Source organism: Heloderma suspectum, chromosome 1, assembly GCF_057233095.1.
Source record: "Heloderma suspectum isolate Gila_16-S chromosome 1, 16-S_ref, whole genome shotgun sequence".
Lineage (NCBI taxonomy): Eukaryota > Metazoa > Chordata > Lepidosauria > Squamata > Helodermatidae > Heloderma > Heloderma suspectum.
Genome location: NC_139458.1, coordinates 73,646,394 through 73,663,944, shown reverse-complemented (window position 1 = coordinate 73,663,944; position 17,551 = coordinate 73,646,394). Strand labels below are relative to the sequence as shown.

Genomic DNA, 17,551 nt, shown 5'->3' with positions numbered 1-17,551 from the left:
GAAGTGTCCATTGGTCAACAGTATTCTCTCACCACAGTGGGTACATTTCTTCAAGGCAGGCTTGGAGGCCATGCACCCCTGAGGGGCAGAAGAATGAAAGCAAGCTCAGAGAAAAAAGGAAAGAAGCTCTGTTCAGCATCCCAGGAGGGGACAGAAAGATTTTGTGGAAATCTTTTTTAGGTGTGAGACACGAGAATGTTCCAAATACTGCTAGTTGCTGCAGTGGATGGAAAGGAACAGAGGCAGGCCTGAGCCACGCCTGGTGCGTGCAGAGGTGGGTGGGGCTCCTGCCTAAAGCTGTGTTTAACTCTCGAATGTTCCAAATGACTGTTCTGCATAGGTGGATAAACCCATGTGTGTGTCACAGAAATCATGAAGAATTTCATGTTAAAAGATTTCTGTATAACCTGAAATATTATTATAAGCTCCAGAACAGATTAAATAAAAAAGGCCAGAATCCACCCGCATATGAAGTGTTTTCCATTTTGTTACAATACTAAAGACCATTTTAAGTTAGTTAGCTCTTGCAAATTTGTTGCATTTTGTGTTATTTGTATTGTACGCTGCCTAGAGTGGCTGGGTAGGTGGCCAGATGGGTGGCTAATAAATCAAATAAATAAATGTACACATGTGTTGGACAGCACATCTGTTTGCAGGAGATATGATCAGTGCTGGCAAGGGCAACTGTGCCATCTGTCTGACAGGTGCTGATATGAACCAGATGCACCTGGATCATTGCATGCACCCAAGAGTGCCAAATAGGTTTTTTTCACCCATACATCCTTTTTCATGCACAGTATCCCATTTATACACAGAAATGTGCTTCTATGCAAGGCTCATCTTATGAGATCACCATGTGAGGACGGACAAGGAAGCATTGATCATGTGTAGGAAATAGAAACAGCTAGCAGAAAAGCAACACGCACTTTTTGCAGCACACAGATTGTATTTAATTATGCCAAACAAACAAAAAGCACCACAGTAGAGGAGAATTTTTTTTTACCACCCTCTTTATCTCAAAACATTCAATTAAAAAAACCTTATTACAAAAGTTGCTTTTAAACCTTATTTAATAAAATGCTTAAAGAGATACAATGGAACACCCAGAAGTAAATAAGTTACATGAGTACGTTAAATCACATCAGCAAGACTTTTAGTGTATTAATATTTTGTAAAAAAAAAAAAAAAAAAGCACAAAAATAAATGGTCTGCTCTATCACATCTGTACATAAGAGGTATGTAATACTTTTGTATATACAATATTTTAATATGTAACAGTCTTTTTAAAAGGTGCAGCAAATACACAAAAGGCAGTTTCTGCTCATTTGTTAAAATAAAAGCTCTGTACTTTAATAAAAGCATTTTATACAATACTTACAAGGAGACGGTTTCTGTACAGTACACCAAGAAGCGACAGCATTACGAATTAAACACAGACTCAAGAGAAAGTCAATTGGTACCAAATCTGAACTATGGGAAAAAAACTTGAAGATGCAAAGAAAAAGGTGTTTTTAAAACAAAAAATTCCAACACACAATAACATTTCTCTCATATATATATATATATATATATATATATATATATATATTCACCTCCTCCTGAACATAAGCAGCTGGGGATCTTTAGAGGTTCAGCTGTTGATATAAATCCCATGTTCCAGAAATGATGTGGTGGGAGGAGGAGGAAATGTAAGCAGCTGGAGATTAGAGGGCTTCAACCTGTCAGGCACTCACAACCTTCATTCATTTCAACACGGCTTGGGCAGGAATTCTGAGCAGTCATCTGAAATGAATGGAAGTTGCACAGTCCTCATGCCTGGAGGATTTTGGCTCTAGCACAGTGGCATTTACATGAGATTAAAGAGACAGCTGAACCGAAGTGGAAGGTTTTCAGATTAAAAAAAACCTTTCACTTCGAAAAAAGGCGCAAGTGTTTTGTGTTGTTTCCATCTCCTCCAAAAACACTAACTCGAAAAACACTAACTCAAAAAAACCGAACTCTTAGGAAAATGCACACTAGACCATTTTCTAGAAGAGTTTATGGGAAAATATCTTGGGATATAAATATTTTTGATAGCAGCAAAAAGCTTTGAAAGGTTCATTTTTTCCGACACGCTAGATAGAGCACATAACACTGTTGTACTCTCATGATTCCTTGCTAGAAGGAACACATGGGAAGCAGACCAAGATGTGTATGGATAGAAGCAAGAGATGTTTGAACTAAAGTTGTCTACACAAATGATTAAGTTGGTTGTGTAAATGTTAAAGCCACCAGGAAACATAGCAATGGGCAGCTGTATTGAATCAGCAAGAAATGCTTTTCCAAAGACAAAACAAACTTCAATTTTTTAATGTATAAGATGGTTGAAGCTACAATATTTTTTAAATAAATAAAAACAATTGCGGTTTCAACCATCTTGTGCTTAATTCGTTATGCAATGCAATGCAATCCTAACCAAGCACATCTACTCAAAAATCCCAATGAGACCAGTAAGCCATACTCCCTAACTTGCAGCCTATGCCTGCAATCTTGTATCCATTTATCTGAGAGTAAGTCCCACTAAATTCAATAGGAGTTACTTCTGTGTAGACACGCATAAAATTGCACTGTTAATGTATTATGAATAAAATGCTCATTGGCTAAAGTGATATTCTGTGAATGTAGGTCAGCCAGATACAATGGGGTTAGCTCATTTGTGTGTCCAGTTAAGAGTACTTTTCAATATAGGATGGACAGCCATAGAAAATTAACACCTTCAACTCTTTTTCTAGTTTCACTAACTACCCTGCAAGAACCTTAAATATAGTTGGCCTCAATTTGAACCTGCAGTATGCAGCTCAGCTGCAATGTACTGGGAAACTACAGTAGAGTTGCATCTGTCGTCTCAGAGTGTCTCCAGAGAGACATGTTTCAAAATGCTTTCTCACAGGATGCTGAATATTACATACTCAACAGAAAGGCACAATGTAGAGATCCTGCTAGATGCAGCTCAAGAGTAGATTTGAATGTTTCTTAGTATCAAGAACCATGCATTTTAGACCGCAACCAAGATCACATGCCTTATTTGAACTTCAGTAGGAAAAAGGCTAATGTTGTAATCATGCCTATTCATCTAAGTTTAGCATAAGGATTCTAATCCAGGCTCACAGATAGCCACTCACTGAGTTGCCTGTGGTGAGTAAAACAGTATCTAGGTAATAAGGCAGGAAAGCATTTGTAACCCGAGAGACCGGGTTCTCTTCTCTCACCCTTAAGGTTATTAAGGACACAATCCTATGCATGTTTAGACAGAGAAAAGTCCCGTAACTCCCAACATTCCCCAGCCACACTGGCTGGGGAATGCTGGGAGTTATAGGACTTTTTTCCTGTCTAAATATGCATAGGATTACGCCCTAAATATGCCACATATGTGTATGGGCAACTGGGCTCGTAAAGTATTATGGACTACTACATTTTGTGAATTTCTAAGAATTTTCTCATCTAAGAGGACCTTTGCGTAAGAGAAAACAGCGGCTAATACATAAAAATGGAACACTGGTTTCTAAAATAACCTAAAACTATTTTTAGTGACCAAAAAAATAATAGAACAGTAGTCTGCAACCTTTCGAGACCTGGGACCTACCTTTAATCCATACGTGCATTTGGGGACCCAGTTGTTTTTCCCTGTATATGCATAGTGGTATTGATGATCTTGCAACCCACCTTAGGTCAGACACATGTGACCCAGTAGCAAGTCCTGTCCCACCAGCTGAAGGCCAATATTGTAGCCCTTTGTTTCATTTAGGGAGAGCAGGATAGAATCAGTTGGCTACAACCCTAACCTCTGCATGTCTGGACACACAATTGAGAACTCCAATCACATTTGGGTTCCCACTTTACTTATCAACTCCCCATGCATACATTTGTAAACATGTAGTGACTACTCTCATGCTGTTCACATGAGGTTGGGGCCAACAAATGCGTAGAGGTCAGGGCTAGTGAGTGGAATTGTGCTCCTCTCTGCCCATCATGCATATGCGTGAAAGGAAGGTGAAAACGGGGTACAGGTACTTCACTTCTACTTTTGGCTAAGGGAGCACATTGCCTATGGTCACAATCCAGTAAATCAGTTGCAACTAAGTCCCATTAAAAGCAATGAAACATAAAACCAGGACTTGCAATGAATTAATTCCCATTTGAATGGGATAGTTATGACTTGGAACAAGTATGCATCAGAATCCATCCGCATATGAAGTGTTTTCCATTTTGTTACAATAATAAAGTAAGACCATTTTAAGTTAATTATCTCTTGCAAAGTTTAATTGATGGGGGGACTTACTGCTGCACAATTATTTTTCATATGTTTATGATTAAAATTTTAGAAGTCACATTTATAGTTTCTTTTTGTAGCCAACGATGGGGCACAATGAAGCCCAAAGTGCTCTGTGCTGGATTGTGGCAATTATAGTTGGGAAAAAGAATACATCTCGCCCTGCGGAAAAATATTTCAATTTAGTTCCTACTTTCAAGGGAGACTGGGGGGGAGGGGGTATGCACCAGTAATATCCATGATTGTCTTTGTAGTCCTCCCTTCCTGAACATTAAAGGGGGAAGAAAATCTTGTCTCTCTCAAATTTGCTACTAAATATCTGAACAAGGCCTTTTGATCCTTAGTCCAGGCTAACTGCAAAAGAAAAAGGTTCAGGTTGAGACATTTCCTGAAGATATAATTAAAAGCCCAAATTAGACAGGTTTAAACAGCAAAGATATTTTGTCACTATTTATGTATAACAAAGGGTTGTGGAAAGATTTATAACTGGGAAGGATAGAGCATTATGTCAAAATATTGCAAAGGAGCAGTTTGGCAAATAATGTAAATGTAAGGATAAATTCCTGAAGGTTTAACTGTGCAAAAAATGCAAACAGAAAAAATAGTACAAGAATCTGGCCCAACGCCTTGAGTCTGCTTTTTATGATACAGTAGAATTCATTTAAGAAGCCTACTAGAATTTGGCCTACATTATACTGTGGCTGAAAAAATTCAAAAGCTAATTTATTTAGGTGTGTGGAGCTTTTCCATTATAAAGCACTGAACATTTTTAAAATCACCTTACATGGAACATCAGGCTGTTGGTTCATCTAACTCAATACCAGATGTCAGTAGCTGGTTGGCAACAGCTCTCCACAATCTCAGGCAGAGGACTTTCTGTGCTCTGCTGCTGGGGAAACTTAACTGGAGATGCTAGGGACCGAACCTAGGACCTTATGCACCCAAAAGCATGTGATTCTCTACTGATCCATGGGCCACGCCTCTCTGAGCTACAGAATCACCTGGTCAGCTCTGGGGCTGTGATGGCCAGCATGTTTCAATGACCCCCCCATGTAAAAACCACCCCAGGGAGATGACTAGACTAAAACTCATTTCCAACATCCAAATGTTTTTTTGCATTTCTGTAGGTTTTTGCAAAAACTATGGGTTGGGCATTAAAATATGCAAACCTGCAGCTATGCTTCTAATACAGTCCAGTAAAAGCTGTGCTATGTGAGATTTTGTTGATTGTATAGTACAGCTCTCAGAATACATTCAGTAGCTGGTGGAGCCAACAGCAATCTAGCTGAGTCAGGGGACCCTGCTATGGTTCACTCAAATTAACCACGCAACCCCTTCCTTCAGAGGTCTTTTAATCCTTATGTGTCCATTACATGCCACTAGTGCTAGGAAACAGAGATTTAAAGCCAAAGATAAAATACGACATGGCTATCTTTTTAATAAACATCTATGCACACTGCTAGAAGTTTGTGGTTTGGGGGTTCTCAAAAACGTCTAGGACACAATCACATTGCAACTCAAATCAAGAAAGCTTCCAGTTCAGAATGTAATGCATTTTATAGAATTCTCTAAGTCTAATTTTTCATGTCCCTCATGGTTTTAGAGGAGAGTGGGATCTAAACATAGGCAGCCATTATCTGCTTACAAGTAATGGTTACATGCGTCCTTCCCCTCTACTTTTCTAGCCCTTGACTTTAACATTTAATGTGAAATTTTTTAAACAGCAAGACAGTCACAAGTTTGACAATTGAAAAGTGCAAATATATGCATTCATAGCTGCATAATTAAGGGGTTCTAGATCAGTGAATTCAGGCATTTCAGTGCAAAATCCTTTATCTTTGATATAATTTATGGAGAATTCTGGAGAATTCACAATCCCCTGCCTAATGAGCTGCCAAGTATCTCAGCCACCCCCTACATCAGGGCTCCCTAACACAGCACCTGTGGATACTTCCAATGGTGCCCACCCAGCTCTTTACTCCCTGGCCCCTTAAAAAGAAATAAAAACATTAGGGCACCAGGTTCTTATTCTTGTTCCTCGACCCACTGATCAGCAGGCAGAAAGAGAATGCAAGGTAGAAGGGAAAGAAATAGCGAGGCTAGGAGAGGGGAAGAAACGGCAAGATAAAGGAGTGGGGGAAAGAGCAAGGCAAGGGGATAGGAAGGGGGAAAAAGAAGGCTAGGGCCAAGGAAGGGAGAGAAATAGCAAAGGGAAAAGGTCTGTGTGGACAGAAGATTGGGCAGTCCAGGAAGCAACTCTTTCCATTTCCCCCTCCTTTCCAGTCTCCAGCCTTGCTATTTCTCCCCCTGCCCCACCACCTCTTGACTAGCCAGGCCCCACGGCAGCCATTATGTGACTAGCCATATCCTCTATCTTGTGGTGGTGCCCGCAGCAATTTCATAGAATCATAGAATAGTAGGGTTGGAAGGGGCCTGCAAGACCATCGAATTTCTCAAATTCCCAAGTGCACCCACAGGTCCAAAAAGGTTGGAGACCCCTGCCCTAGACGTATTTTTAAAACACTCACAAACATACATACGTTACTACTGGTGGTTACAATTCAGTTCAGGTGTATTTGGCTAAGCATCCTATGGGTTTTCGTTTTGGATATACCCTCCACCCTATTCTGTCCTACTGCATTGCGAAGTCAAAAACTGGTACTCGTTCATCTGCAGTGATGTGGCGATAGCTCTCCACACAATGTAAGACAACAACTGTAAATGCTGTAGTTCTGAAATACACATATATTTGGAGTACCAATATATCTTCTACAAAGAAATCCTGGCGAAGTTTAGATTTGTTTTCCTCAGTGGGTTGTATCCAATGTCATACTTACAGTAGACCCACTGAAATGAATGGACCTTGAGTTAGACTAACATTGGATACAACCCCATATGTTGGTTTTTGGAGTCCTTGGTTTTTGCATTCTGGGATCTAAGTAGTGCTAATAACGAATATTTTAGATAGACTTCTTTTTGTTGGGGAATGGTAGTACAGCAGTGTGGGTTGTTCAGCAGTTGCTCTTAGGAAGGAAGGAATGAAAGGTGTGTTCTGATTCAGTCAAATTATCCTCAGATGGGTTTTTAAAGTATTTTTTTTTAAAGGACAAACACAACTTTTAATACTGGTGTCTTTTTTTGTTGGTTGGCTAATCTTCTGTGGGAAGACTAGCTAGGATGGAAAAGTAACAACTCCATACCCAGCTTTTTTTGGTTACAAGCCATTGCAGCGTTATAGGGGAACCTCAAGACATCCACTCTAACACCTTCTTGGCATAAACACCACAGCAGCTGTGACATAGGAGTATGTAGCTCTCTCTCACAGAGGCAGACCACTGGTCCATCTAGCCCATCACCATCTATGCAGATTGGCAGTGCCTCTCCAAGATCTTGGGCAGACATCTACCCCAAGCCCATTAACCAAAGACCCTTTTAACTGAAAATGCAAGGGATCAAACCTGGGTCCTTGTGCAAGCAAAGCATTTGCTCTACCACTGACCAGTCACTGAGGCCTCACCAACAACCCTTGCCTCCAGCTGTAATAAGCGTCAGTCCTGTGTGGCATTTCCAAATTCAACAGCAAAGGGCCAGCTCAGAGACTGAATGAATACTGGCTATGCCATTTCCTGTATTTAAAAAGACATTTCTTTTAAAAGGGATGTTCTCGTCATTCTCCCAGAGAGACTGTTCACTGATCACTATCAAACAGACACCTACCTGCTGTGGACAATCAATTCTCATATGATGGGACTGAGGGAAAACATGTGTTGGTTGCAGCCCTAAAATAAATGTCAGTGAGTAATAAAGAAAATCTGGAGGCAAGAGAAAGAAGTAGTCAAAGGAAACAGTATGGATTCTCCAAGTTAACAGGAAAATTCTCAGAGTCACTTGTGTCAATATCCAGATGCCTCAGCAGATTTCTGTCTCAAATGTAGATGCCATGGTGGTTTGAACTGAAAGAAAACTGAATTCCATTCCATTAGGTACTAAAACAGTTATTTATAAATAAAAGTTATTCATAAAATTTTGGTTTTCTTTAAAAAATAGAAATTTCAAGGTCACACTTTTTCTTTTAAAATCCATCAGTTCGACTCAGTCTTTGTTAGCAAGGCAAGGAAGGAAGTGGAAGCAAGAGGTCTAGAGTCTGCTTAGACAAGAAACAATATGGGTACAGATGGAAAAGTATCACGAAGGTCAGAGACTCCAGCCTGACTGCGCTCTCAACCTCCTCGGGCCCTTGGCTAGACCTCTCCATCTTCATCAGAGCTGCTGCTGCTGCTGCTGCTGCTGCCCCCACTGGAGCTTCCACTATCGCTGCTTTCCTCACGCTGAACCTGGCTGCGAGCGGCCGCTGCCGCCGCCTCTGCTGCCGCCGCCTCTTCCCTCTCTCGTTGCTTCAGAGCTGCTGCCTTTTTCTCCTGCTCAGCATGGCTTTTCATGTGAGCGCTGCGGCTTTTCACTTTGTAGAAGACTCTGTGAGAACACACACACACAAAAGCGGTTTATGCTGTGACACTGGACATCTATCATTAAAAAAAACCGCACTGGGCATGCATTCAGCATAGCTAAGGAAGCTCTTTAGATCCCAGCCACAGTCTAGTCTGCCTAATCCTCCTGAGATTCTCCATTTAAATATTAATAATAGTTGTTATCTGGCTCCAGTGTATGGTGTCACTCATGACTGGCCCGACTTTAATTGGCCTACCAAAGTGGGACATTTTATGTTTAGAGGCGGGAGTGGTAGTTCTCTCTTTGGCCGGTTTCTATCTGATGGCTGGAAAGGAGACAGGTAAGCTGTTCCAAGGCAAATGTCTTGGACCTTATGAAATTGACTGAATGTAAGACTTCTGGATTGTCTAAGCTTGAGTCCTACTTAATAGGTTCCATCTTAGTCAAGCAGTGCAGAAAGGCATCTGCCCAAGTAACCTTTTATTTTGCTATTTTAATGTTATGTATCTTTCTGCTTCTCCTCTATAATAAAATATGGTGTTTAATTAGAGCTCTGTATAGCAGTATCTATTTGTGAACAGGTTTTAGGCAAGAGACTGCCTAGACTGATTGGTTACATACTTTCTGGAAAAGGGTTTCATGTCCAGAACAGTAGGGGGAACCCAGAACCTAGCTGGAACAGACAGGAGTCAGGCCTTAAAACAGTTCTTCACTATGGCTTGTGTTTATTTTAAGGCATCTAAGTGGCCATTAACTTGGTGGGAGCAGCTATTGAAAGAAAACAAAAAGATGGGTTTTGCTAACAGATTAACAGGCCCGAACTGCATGCTTACACCCATACTTTTTGTTGCATTTAAACTCCCAGGTACATTTCCTTAGGAGTAAAACTCATTACAGCCATGGTCTTTGAGGTTCTCTCAATTTCTTTAGATGTTCAACATAAACTGAAATCATTTGTATCTGGTTCCCCAATACCTCCAGCTATTTGCTCTCTAATTACTAATTATTCTCTTCACAGTTTGTTTCTCTTCATTCATTTCTTGCCTTTTTGTTAGTTACTGATCCTCATTTCTCAACTTTGGTTAGAGATTTTTTTAAACCGTTTTGCAAATCTAACAATCGTGTCTACCAAATAACCTCTATCTACTTGCACACACTCAGCTGACCCTCAAGATTAAGTTTACCATTCCTTTGAAAACAACTGCAAAAGCAAAGAACCTGGAATGCTAGTGAGCATGCTTCTCTTTTTCTATCTGTGCAAGCGATTGGAAAACAGCACTACCAGCTAGTAATCTTGTGGGTCAAAAGAGAGTTTTGTTTTGGCCAGCTAAGTCCTACTGCCTCCAAATTATAAATATACTTCGTTTGCGATCTCATGTTCTTCATTTCATCATTTCAGAGTGCATTCCTATTCATGTTTAGACAGAAAAAAGTCCTACAACAGCAGGCTGGGGAATGCTGGTTGTTGTAGGACATTTTCTATCTAAACATGCATAGGATTGTGCCCTTAAACACTTGGTAAGTAGCTCATTGCTCACTGGCTGTATGCAAGTCTGGCAGAGAACTGAATTTCCTAACCAAATAAAACCTGCAGGGAACATTTTCTTTCCAAGTCTAGCTCAATTAGACTGGGTGAGACATCCAATATGTACAAACTGAAGCAAAGCCAACTGATGTCTACTTCAGTCCTGAACTGGTGTATGGTGCTATATAAAAAATAATCTAGGTTTCTGTTGAAATATTCACTGAAGCATATTCCCATCTCTACAGAAATCATATCAGCAAAATATAGACAACTCCCAAGATGGGACATGACATCTTTGCAGCAGGATGCATACAAAAGTGAAGGAAAATCTATCTGCTACAACAGGAAGCAATTTACAACTGGAAGAATATAATTAGCTATTTATACAGCTGTTACTTGTATTGGCTATCACTTGCTCAATTCCACATCCATTACTTCCTGTTGTACAGAAGGAATGATGGAACCTTTCTTCATCACCTGCGTTTTCCCACTCTTACCTGCCGCATTTTTTACATGGAAACTCCTCCTCTTGGTTTTGGGCTTTGTTAATGGTCTCTTGTTTGGGCTTTGGCTTCCTTCTCCTCTTCTGTGCAGGCGGAGAAGTCTTCCGATATTTAATAGGTGTCTCCTTTGTTCTTCTTGAAGTTCTGCCTCTGGCTTCAGCTGCTCTTGGAACACCAGGTTCCTGGCGTCTTTCCGCACCAGCCTTCACAGGAAGAGACAATTACAAGTTGGAACGATAAGAATTCCTAGGGGCTGGATGCTAAACAATGGCCAGAGATATGGATTTATGAACAACTAAAAAAAGCCCCCCCCCCCCCCCCGAAAGAAGTTTCCAGTGACTAAAGCATGGGAATTAAATATGGAATTATTACATTAATGAATTGCAACATGGGAAGCTTCAAATGGTACTCACATTGTAACATTTTAATAATCATGTCACAAATAGGTAAGAACATTTTCCCTTTAAAATATTGATTTAAGATCCCAATAAAGGGGAAATTTTCCAGTTGTTTTCCTCACTTTTTAATTTATCTCAGACATGCATGCGTTTAAAACTTCAAGGCTAGACTGCTTTCATGGATTCTACATGGAATTTCCCTTGAAGTCCGTTGAAGCTGGAGTTGCCGAAGTTTGAGCAAGTTTTTGAAGACTTGCCAGAAACATGTTACACCACTGAAATCTGTACTGCCTCCGCATTGTCTTCTGGGCACAAATTAAGAAGCTACTTTTGATTCATGAATGCCTAAATTAAACAAGCAGAACCCTAATCAGAGATGACTTCTCCCTGTATATTCATCACATAACCTTAAAGAGCAGGGGTGGTGAACCTCACCCCGAGAGCTGAATTCAACTTCAAAGAAAAGTTCCAATGGTGGGCAGGCAAATGGAGTAAGGCCAAAAGACCAAAAGTATCAGCATATTTTAGCTTAAACCTCTTACTACTAGCAAGTGAGCCTCAGGAGAGGCATTCCAACCTTTGAGAAGGGGAAAAAACTGCACAAAAGCTGGGAAACTGTGAAACAATTGGCCATTGGGTGAAAGGGGGTGGGGCTGGAAGGAGAGGTTGTCATTTGGGGAACCCTGGAGGACTGGCCTGGGACCCCAGGAGAGCCGGACAAGTGCCCAAACCTGTCACAGAGATTGTTTTTAAGCTAAAAAGTGCTATGTGCACCTTGGAGGTATCTCTTGAAGGGTATACCTTGTATACAAAATGTAACAAATCAATATCCAAATATTGGCAACACAAAAAGTGATAAGATCAGGAAGTAACATCACACAAGGCTTCCAACATTTGGAAGTCCACAATTTCCACAAGCATGCAGAACACAGCACCTTGAAAATCTATGGGAGGATTACAGCCACAGTTTAGGAACATTTGTTTCTCTGTTAAAAAAAACTGCGCAGCTATTAAAAAGGACAGGCTGCTTACTTGTAACCGTGGTTCTTCGAGTGGTCATCTATGAATTCACACACATGGGTTATGCACCTGCATCCATATGTGTGAGTCACAGAGACCACAAAGAAGAACCTCTAGTTGAGACGTAAAATGTACGTATCCACATTTCCAAACCTGGCATTCTTTGACTGAGAGCATCAGGTAGGTGATAGCCTACCATACAAAACACTCATCTTAAGACATCCATTTTACTTGAACTGGTCAGTCATTTGGCAAAAGAAATAGTAACACATATATTACACACTACAGGTCATTGAACACTTACCTGGCCCTCAGTGTGTAATGGGTGTGTAGGTTTGGGAAGCGTTATGCTGCTGTTCTTGTCATGCAACTCATTCCCTTCTACTACTTCCTCTTTTATAGCCAGTTCATCCCCCATTTCTCCATCATCCTCGTCTTCAGTGTTTTCATAATCTTCATTGTATGTTCTGGGAGGAAGAGTACGTGTCAGCCTATGGGAACTCTTCATAAGGGTAAAAAAGGAATGCAAGTCAGATTTATTTAAAAAAGAAAACTCACTTCAATGCAAAGACATTAGGAGAAGCATTAGGAGTCCAATGGGGTGCATTAGGAGTCCAAGGGGGAGCATTGGGAGCATATGGGGAGCATTAGGAGTCCAAGGGGGCCCAGTCGGCACCATTCCACCAGCAACTCCTGCTGAAGCTTAGAAAAACTCTCCAAGTTCCATTAGACATTCCACTGTTAAAAAAAAAGGACGACTTCTGTTTTTAAGCCTTATTGCCTTATGTGCAATTTTACAGATATCCAACATAATATTTTAGTGCCAAAGCCAACATCCAGCATGTTACCTTTATATCTACTTCAGCTTCATCTTTAACAGCTCTTTCGGGGGCTGCATCAACATCCCCAAAGATTAGGGTTCCATTCCGGCCTATTTTGACTTGCTTTTTGTATGTATAATAGAACTCCACACACTGGCCCACAGTCTTGGTTTTTATCTGGAGTATTGCGGGGGGGGGGGGGGGAGAAGAAGAGCAAAGGAGAGGAGGAAATAGGAGAAAAAAAGGCAAGTTACTTTACATTACTCTCTATACACACGCACACACACACACACTTACTCCTCACTGGGGACATTCATGTACTTTAAAACCGCAGGCCACAATCCTGGGACTTCATTAAGGTCTATTATCTCCAGATGATCTATGTTCCTTGTCACATGTGAAACTATGTACTTTGTCACATGACTTTATTTTGTCATTACGCAGACTAAAGCAAAATAAAATGTCTCATTGCACTACATATTTGAACGCTATGCAGGCTTTTCCTATGCAGATATGATCTGTATTCAGGGAAAATGCAACCTATGAAGCAATATTAGCCACATCTGAATTTTCTTATCTCAGCTTAATTAATTAGCCAAGATATGAACAAGCCCTTTGGCTACACATGCAGCCCCTTTGCTCATCCCTTCATGTGAGCGAGAGAAGCCATCAACCAGGGACTCTTCAGTTGAGTTTCCCGTTTCATCCACAACAGAAAACAATAGTTAAAAGCTTTGGGACAAACCAGGATAATATTAACTCATGGTGTGAAGTTGGGTTAATATCCTGGCTTATCTCAAAGAGATTAACCATAGATAGTCTGTTCAGACAAAATAGGGAAACTATAGTTAATTGAAGAGTTCCTAGTTTGTTTGCGCTCATCGCCAAGGGAAAAGTGAGGGAGTATGCACCCAAACTGCTTGTTCGTATTTCTGTTTCTAAATCTGAGATATGATTGTCTGATTCAAGTCACAGAGATTATTAGCATTTCAATTTCATATTGTATTAAATAAATAAATTGTAGCATTATATAACAAAAGTGCTCAGCACCAGTATGAAGTAAACACTATGGTCAATTAGCCTGTGACACTTTGTATGTGTCCTGTGACTGCAGATCAATTATTTTGCAATGCATTAGGGAAATGATAAACAACTCACAAGCTTCTGAACCAGGAAGAAGTCTTTCTTGTAGATGGCAATTCCTTTATTGAAGTGCTTTTTCTCGAGTACACTCCACTTATCTGATCCTGAAAAGAACACAATTCCGTTTCATTTCTTTTTATTCTCACCAGACACTGAAATATTTTATTACAGTTCTATCTCCCGAACACCTCCATCATCCTGCTTGAATTGCATTTGAAGTTATTATTCCTGTGTTACAAGTTTTTCAGAAAGCTTTTGTAGGTAAATGCTACCTCAAGTACCTTGACAGGTGTTAAGTTAATGTTATACTTCATTAAAAAAATAATTCCAATGCTGTGTTCTTTTAACTAATTATTTACTAACAGAGCAATCCTATGGTCCTTAGTGTCAGGAATGAATCTGAGCATGTGGAGATGTCTGGCAGCTCAGATTCGGAATTAGAATGGGAACAGCAAGAACAGAGCAAGACACCTTCCCTAGTGAGCCCAGATACGGTGAGACTTTCTTCCCAAGACCTTGACACACAGATGGCCCAGCCTGAATGGCTCCCCCATTCCTCTACCATGAGAACTCAAGTTTCAGAGGGAGAGGAGGAGGAGGGCAAGGGGCGTGACTTGAGGGATGCTAGGGTCCATCACAGAGCGAAGCAGAAAAAGTTACGGGCAGGGCTCAGATGCTCCACCAAGTTGGCCACTCATAGAAGCCACTGTAGGAAGGGAGCCAACCTAAGGGAGGGTCATCCCTGTGAAGCAAGTCTGGTGGTGAAGTTCATGCCCAGACAGCTGGCAACTTCTCTAACTTCCACTTCATCTCTCTCTTGATATTCGTAGATATGTGGATTAGCTGGTTCTATGGAGTCTGAGAGTTTCCTAGTCCTTTACTAATAAAGTAGCGTTGGCCTGAAGCTTTGTTTCCTGGAGTGTGTTTATTGCGAAGGGAGAGGAACTATGGAACGTGACACCTAGACAGCATCCCAGGCCACGTGATTGTCTAGAAAACCCCTTCTGAGGTCTCAGACAGAGCTCTGACCTCAGAGGGTCCCCCCCCCCCCCGAAGTTGGAGCATCCCTTCTGGCTCCTCCCAGCCATTGCAGAGGTTTCCATAGTGGCTTCCTCTACGAGGCTGGAACTCCAACCTTGTAACGGGGAAGAAATAGGAGTGTTGGGGTGGGGGGGAGCAGCTGAGGATCCAAGGGATCCTAAGCCCTCCCAGCCCACAACTACGCCCCCAACTCAGAGGGCATGTTAGATGGGCCCTGAGGCCTGCCTAATGGAAATTCCCTTTTTGGAGGATGGAGAGGCAAAAAAGGCCTCTGCTGTTCAAACAGGTCTTATAGGCCCCTTCCAACCCTACTATTCTATGATTCTATGAAATTGCCCTGCTGGCAAGAGCCCGGCAGGTCTTAAGACAGGACGGAGCCTCCAGACTGGAGCGCACCACCAATACAGCTCCTTGTCCTTAGGATTGCTCTGTAAGCCTCTTTTAACTAGCCTGCGCATCATATAACTGAATACACATAAATACCATCAGCCTCCAATTTTTAAAATTACTTAAAAACAAAACAAATGACCATGAGTGCATCCAGTTTAGAAATGTTATAGATTTAAAAATAAAACACCAGCTTCAGTTACAAATAAGAGTATGCTACGATACCACTTATAAGCTGAGCCAGAGCCAATCAGGAACAGGCCACACTTCAGAGAGAGACCATGGATTAACAATCAGCACCTGTATTCAATAACGAATCAAGCTGCATTTATAAACATCATGGCTTGTTTCATCTCATCCTTTCAACTGATATCAGGCTTGAGCTTATCAATAAACATTGCCTCCTTAATCTTTCTCCTTTGGAGGCTCTGTTCAGCTGCTAGCACAGAGATCTTCACTAAAGCTGCTCTGCCAGCATGTTTCTTTCTCATATGAAGGGACCAAGGTCTAGCACGTTTTTCATTATGCTGAATATCTGCCAAGTGCGCCTTATACCTTTTTAGTATAAAAAAGGTCTTCCAGTGACACCAGTTTAAAAGGAATTACATTCCAAATACTCAGTTTTATGGATAGCGCCCTTAACTGTACACTCCCCCTTACCATCCACACCAATAGGGCATTTTCATGTCCAGCAATTGTTGTCATACAGCTGAGACTTCACAAGATGTTGTTTCAGTGTTATCGGGGCAGCACAAACAACATTAGCCTTGATGTTACAGCGATCAAGGATCTTTTGGGCTTCCCATACAAATCTGTCAGTCACAAACGGGATTCTCAACAAAGGCAGTCCTCTGATATTCCTCAACTCCTAACAGCTGGAACTGGTAACCTATAACCATCAGCCTCTGCCAGTTTTACTGCCTTTTGTTTTAATTCCTCAGCATAATTAAATGTAGACACCCCAACAGCTTTCTGAATCATTTTCATTACCATCTGCCTTTTCACTAGCACAGGGTGTGCAGGGTTACAATTCAAATGCAGCCAAATGTGGATGGCTGGCTTCCCTTTTTGGATGTGGAATTAAAACTCTTTAATGGGTAGTTTAAAACAAAATGGTATAGGAAATCTATGAAAAGGGACATATTATTGAATGGTAACTCTGCACACAAATAAGCATACTCTTATTTGTAACCAAAGCTGGTGTTTTATACCAAAACGTTTTACATTTTAAAACCTGTTTATACAAGTTTTTAGGTCTATAAAATTTTAAATGTTTACGTTTATAAAATGTATAAACTCGATGCGCTACTCATGGTCATTTGTTTTGTTTTGGAGTGCTGAATCATGTGCATTGCATTGGCTACATATCGAATGATTCAAAATTACTTAAAAAATAATAATCCTATCTACCCAAAATGCTCGTCTCAGCCACAGGTGTGTGTAACAATGACAGCAACAGATACAAAATTGAGTTTTATACAGAAAACACTGATTAAGAGAAGTCTGAAAGCAGAACATTATCATGTTTAATATTTGAAACACGCAATACAACGCCTCCCTTATGCCACCAACCAACATTACAACAGGGAGGAAGCCAAGCCAAACCACAGCTGGAATGGAATGGAGTGGTGTGGGATTTCCTCTTCACACCCAAACCAGGCTTGGATTGGGAAAAAGTAACTGGGGGTGGCAGCTAGGGATGTGTCCCTAAGTACAGAATGTAAGCAGGATTTACTATTACGTTGTATATTACACATACATGAACTGGCTTCAAAACTGTTTAGTTGATCTGCACAAACAAGCTGTTGTTCTAAAGCCGAGATTGTAGAATTAAGAATTCTAGGGTTTCCCAAGTCCCTCAAAGCATTAAACTACCTTGCCTAGACTGCCCAGTTCCTTTAGTAACATTAGAGCAGCTCTAAACAAACAGGGGCTGTGACATATCTGCCAACCAG

General features: G+C 40.9%; 1 protein-coding gene across 4 annotated transcripts in view; it reads right to left on the bottom strand.

Annotated features, from left to right (window-relative positions):
* Window positions 1-2,081: 2,081 nt before the first annotated feature.
* Window positions 2,082-17,551, bottom strand: part of MIDEAS (mitotic deacetylase associated SANT domain protein) — a 65,594-nt gene continuing 50,124 nt past the window's right edge. For all 4 annotated transcript variants that reach the window (XM_084847009.1, XM_084847017.1, XM_084846999.1 and 1 more), the window contains 5 exons: window positions 14,184-14,272; window positions 13,053-13,202; window positions 12,509-12,706; window positions 10,781-10,989; window positions 2,082-8,782 (listed from right to left, as the gene is read on the bottom strand). In XM_084847009.1, the coding sequence (XP_084703135.1) occupies window positions 8,551-8,782; window positions 10,781-10,989; window positions 12,509-12,706; window positions 13,053-13,202; window positions 14,184-14,272 (878 nt within the window). In that variant the 3' untranslated portion in view covers window positions 2,082-8,550. The remainder of the gene's footprint in view (window positions 8,783-10,780; window positions 10,990-12,508; window positions 12,707-13,052; window positions 13,203-14,183; window positions 14,273-17,551) is intronic.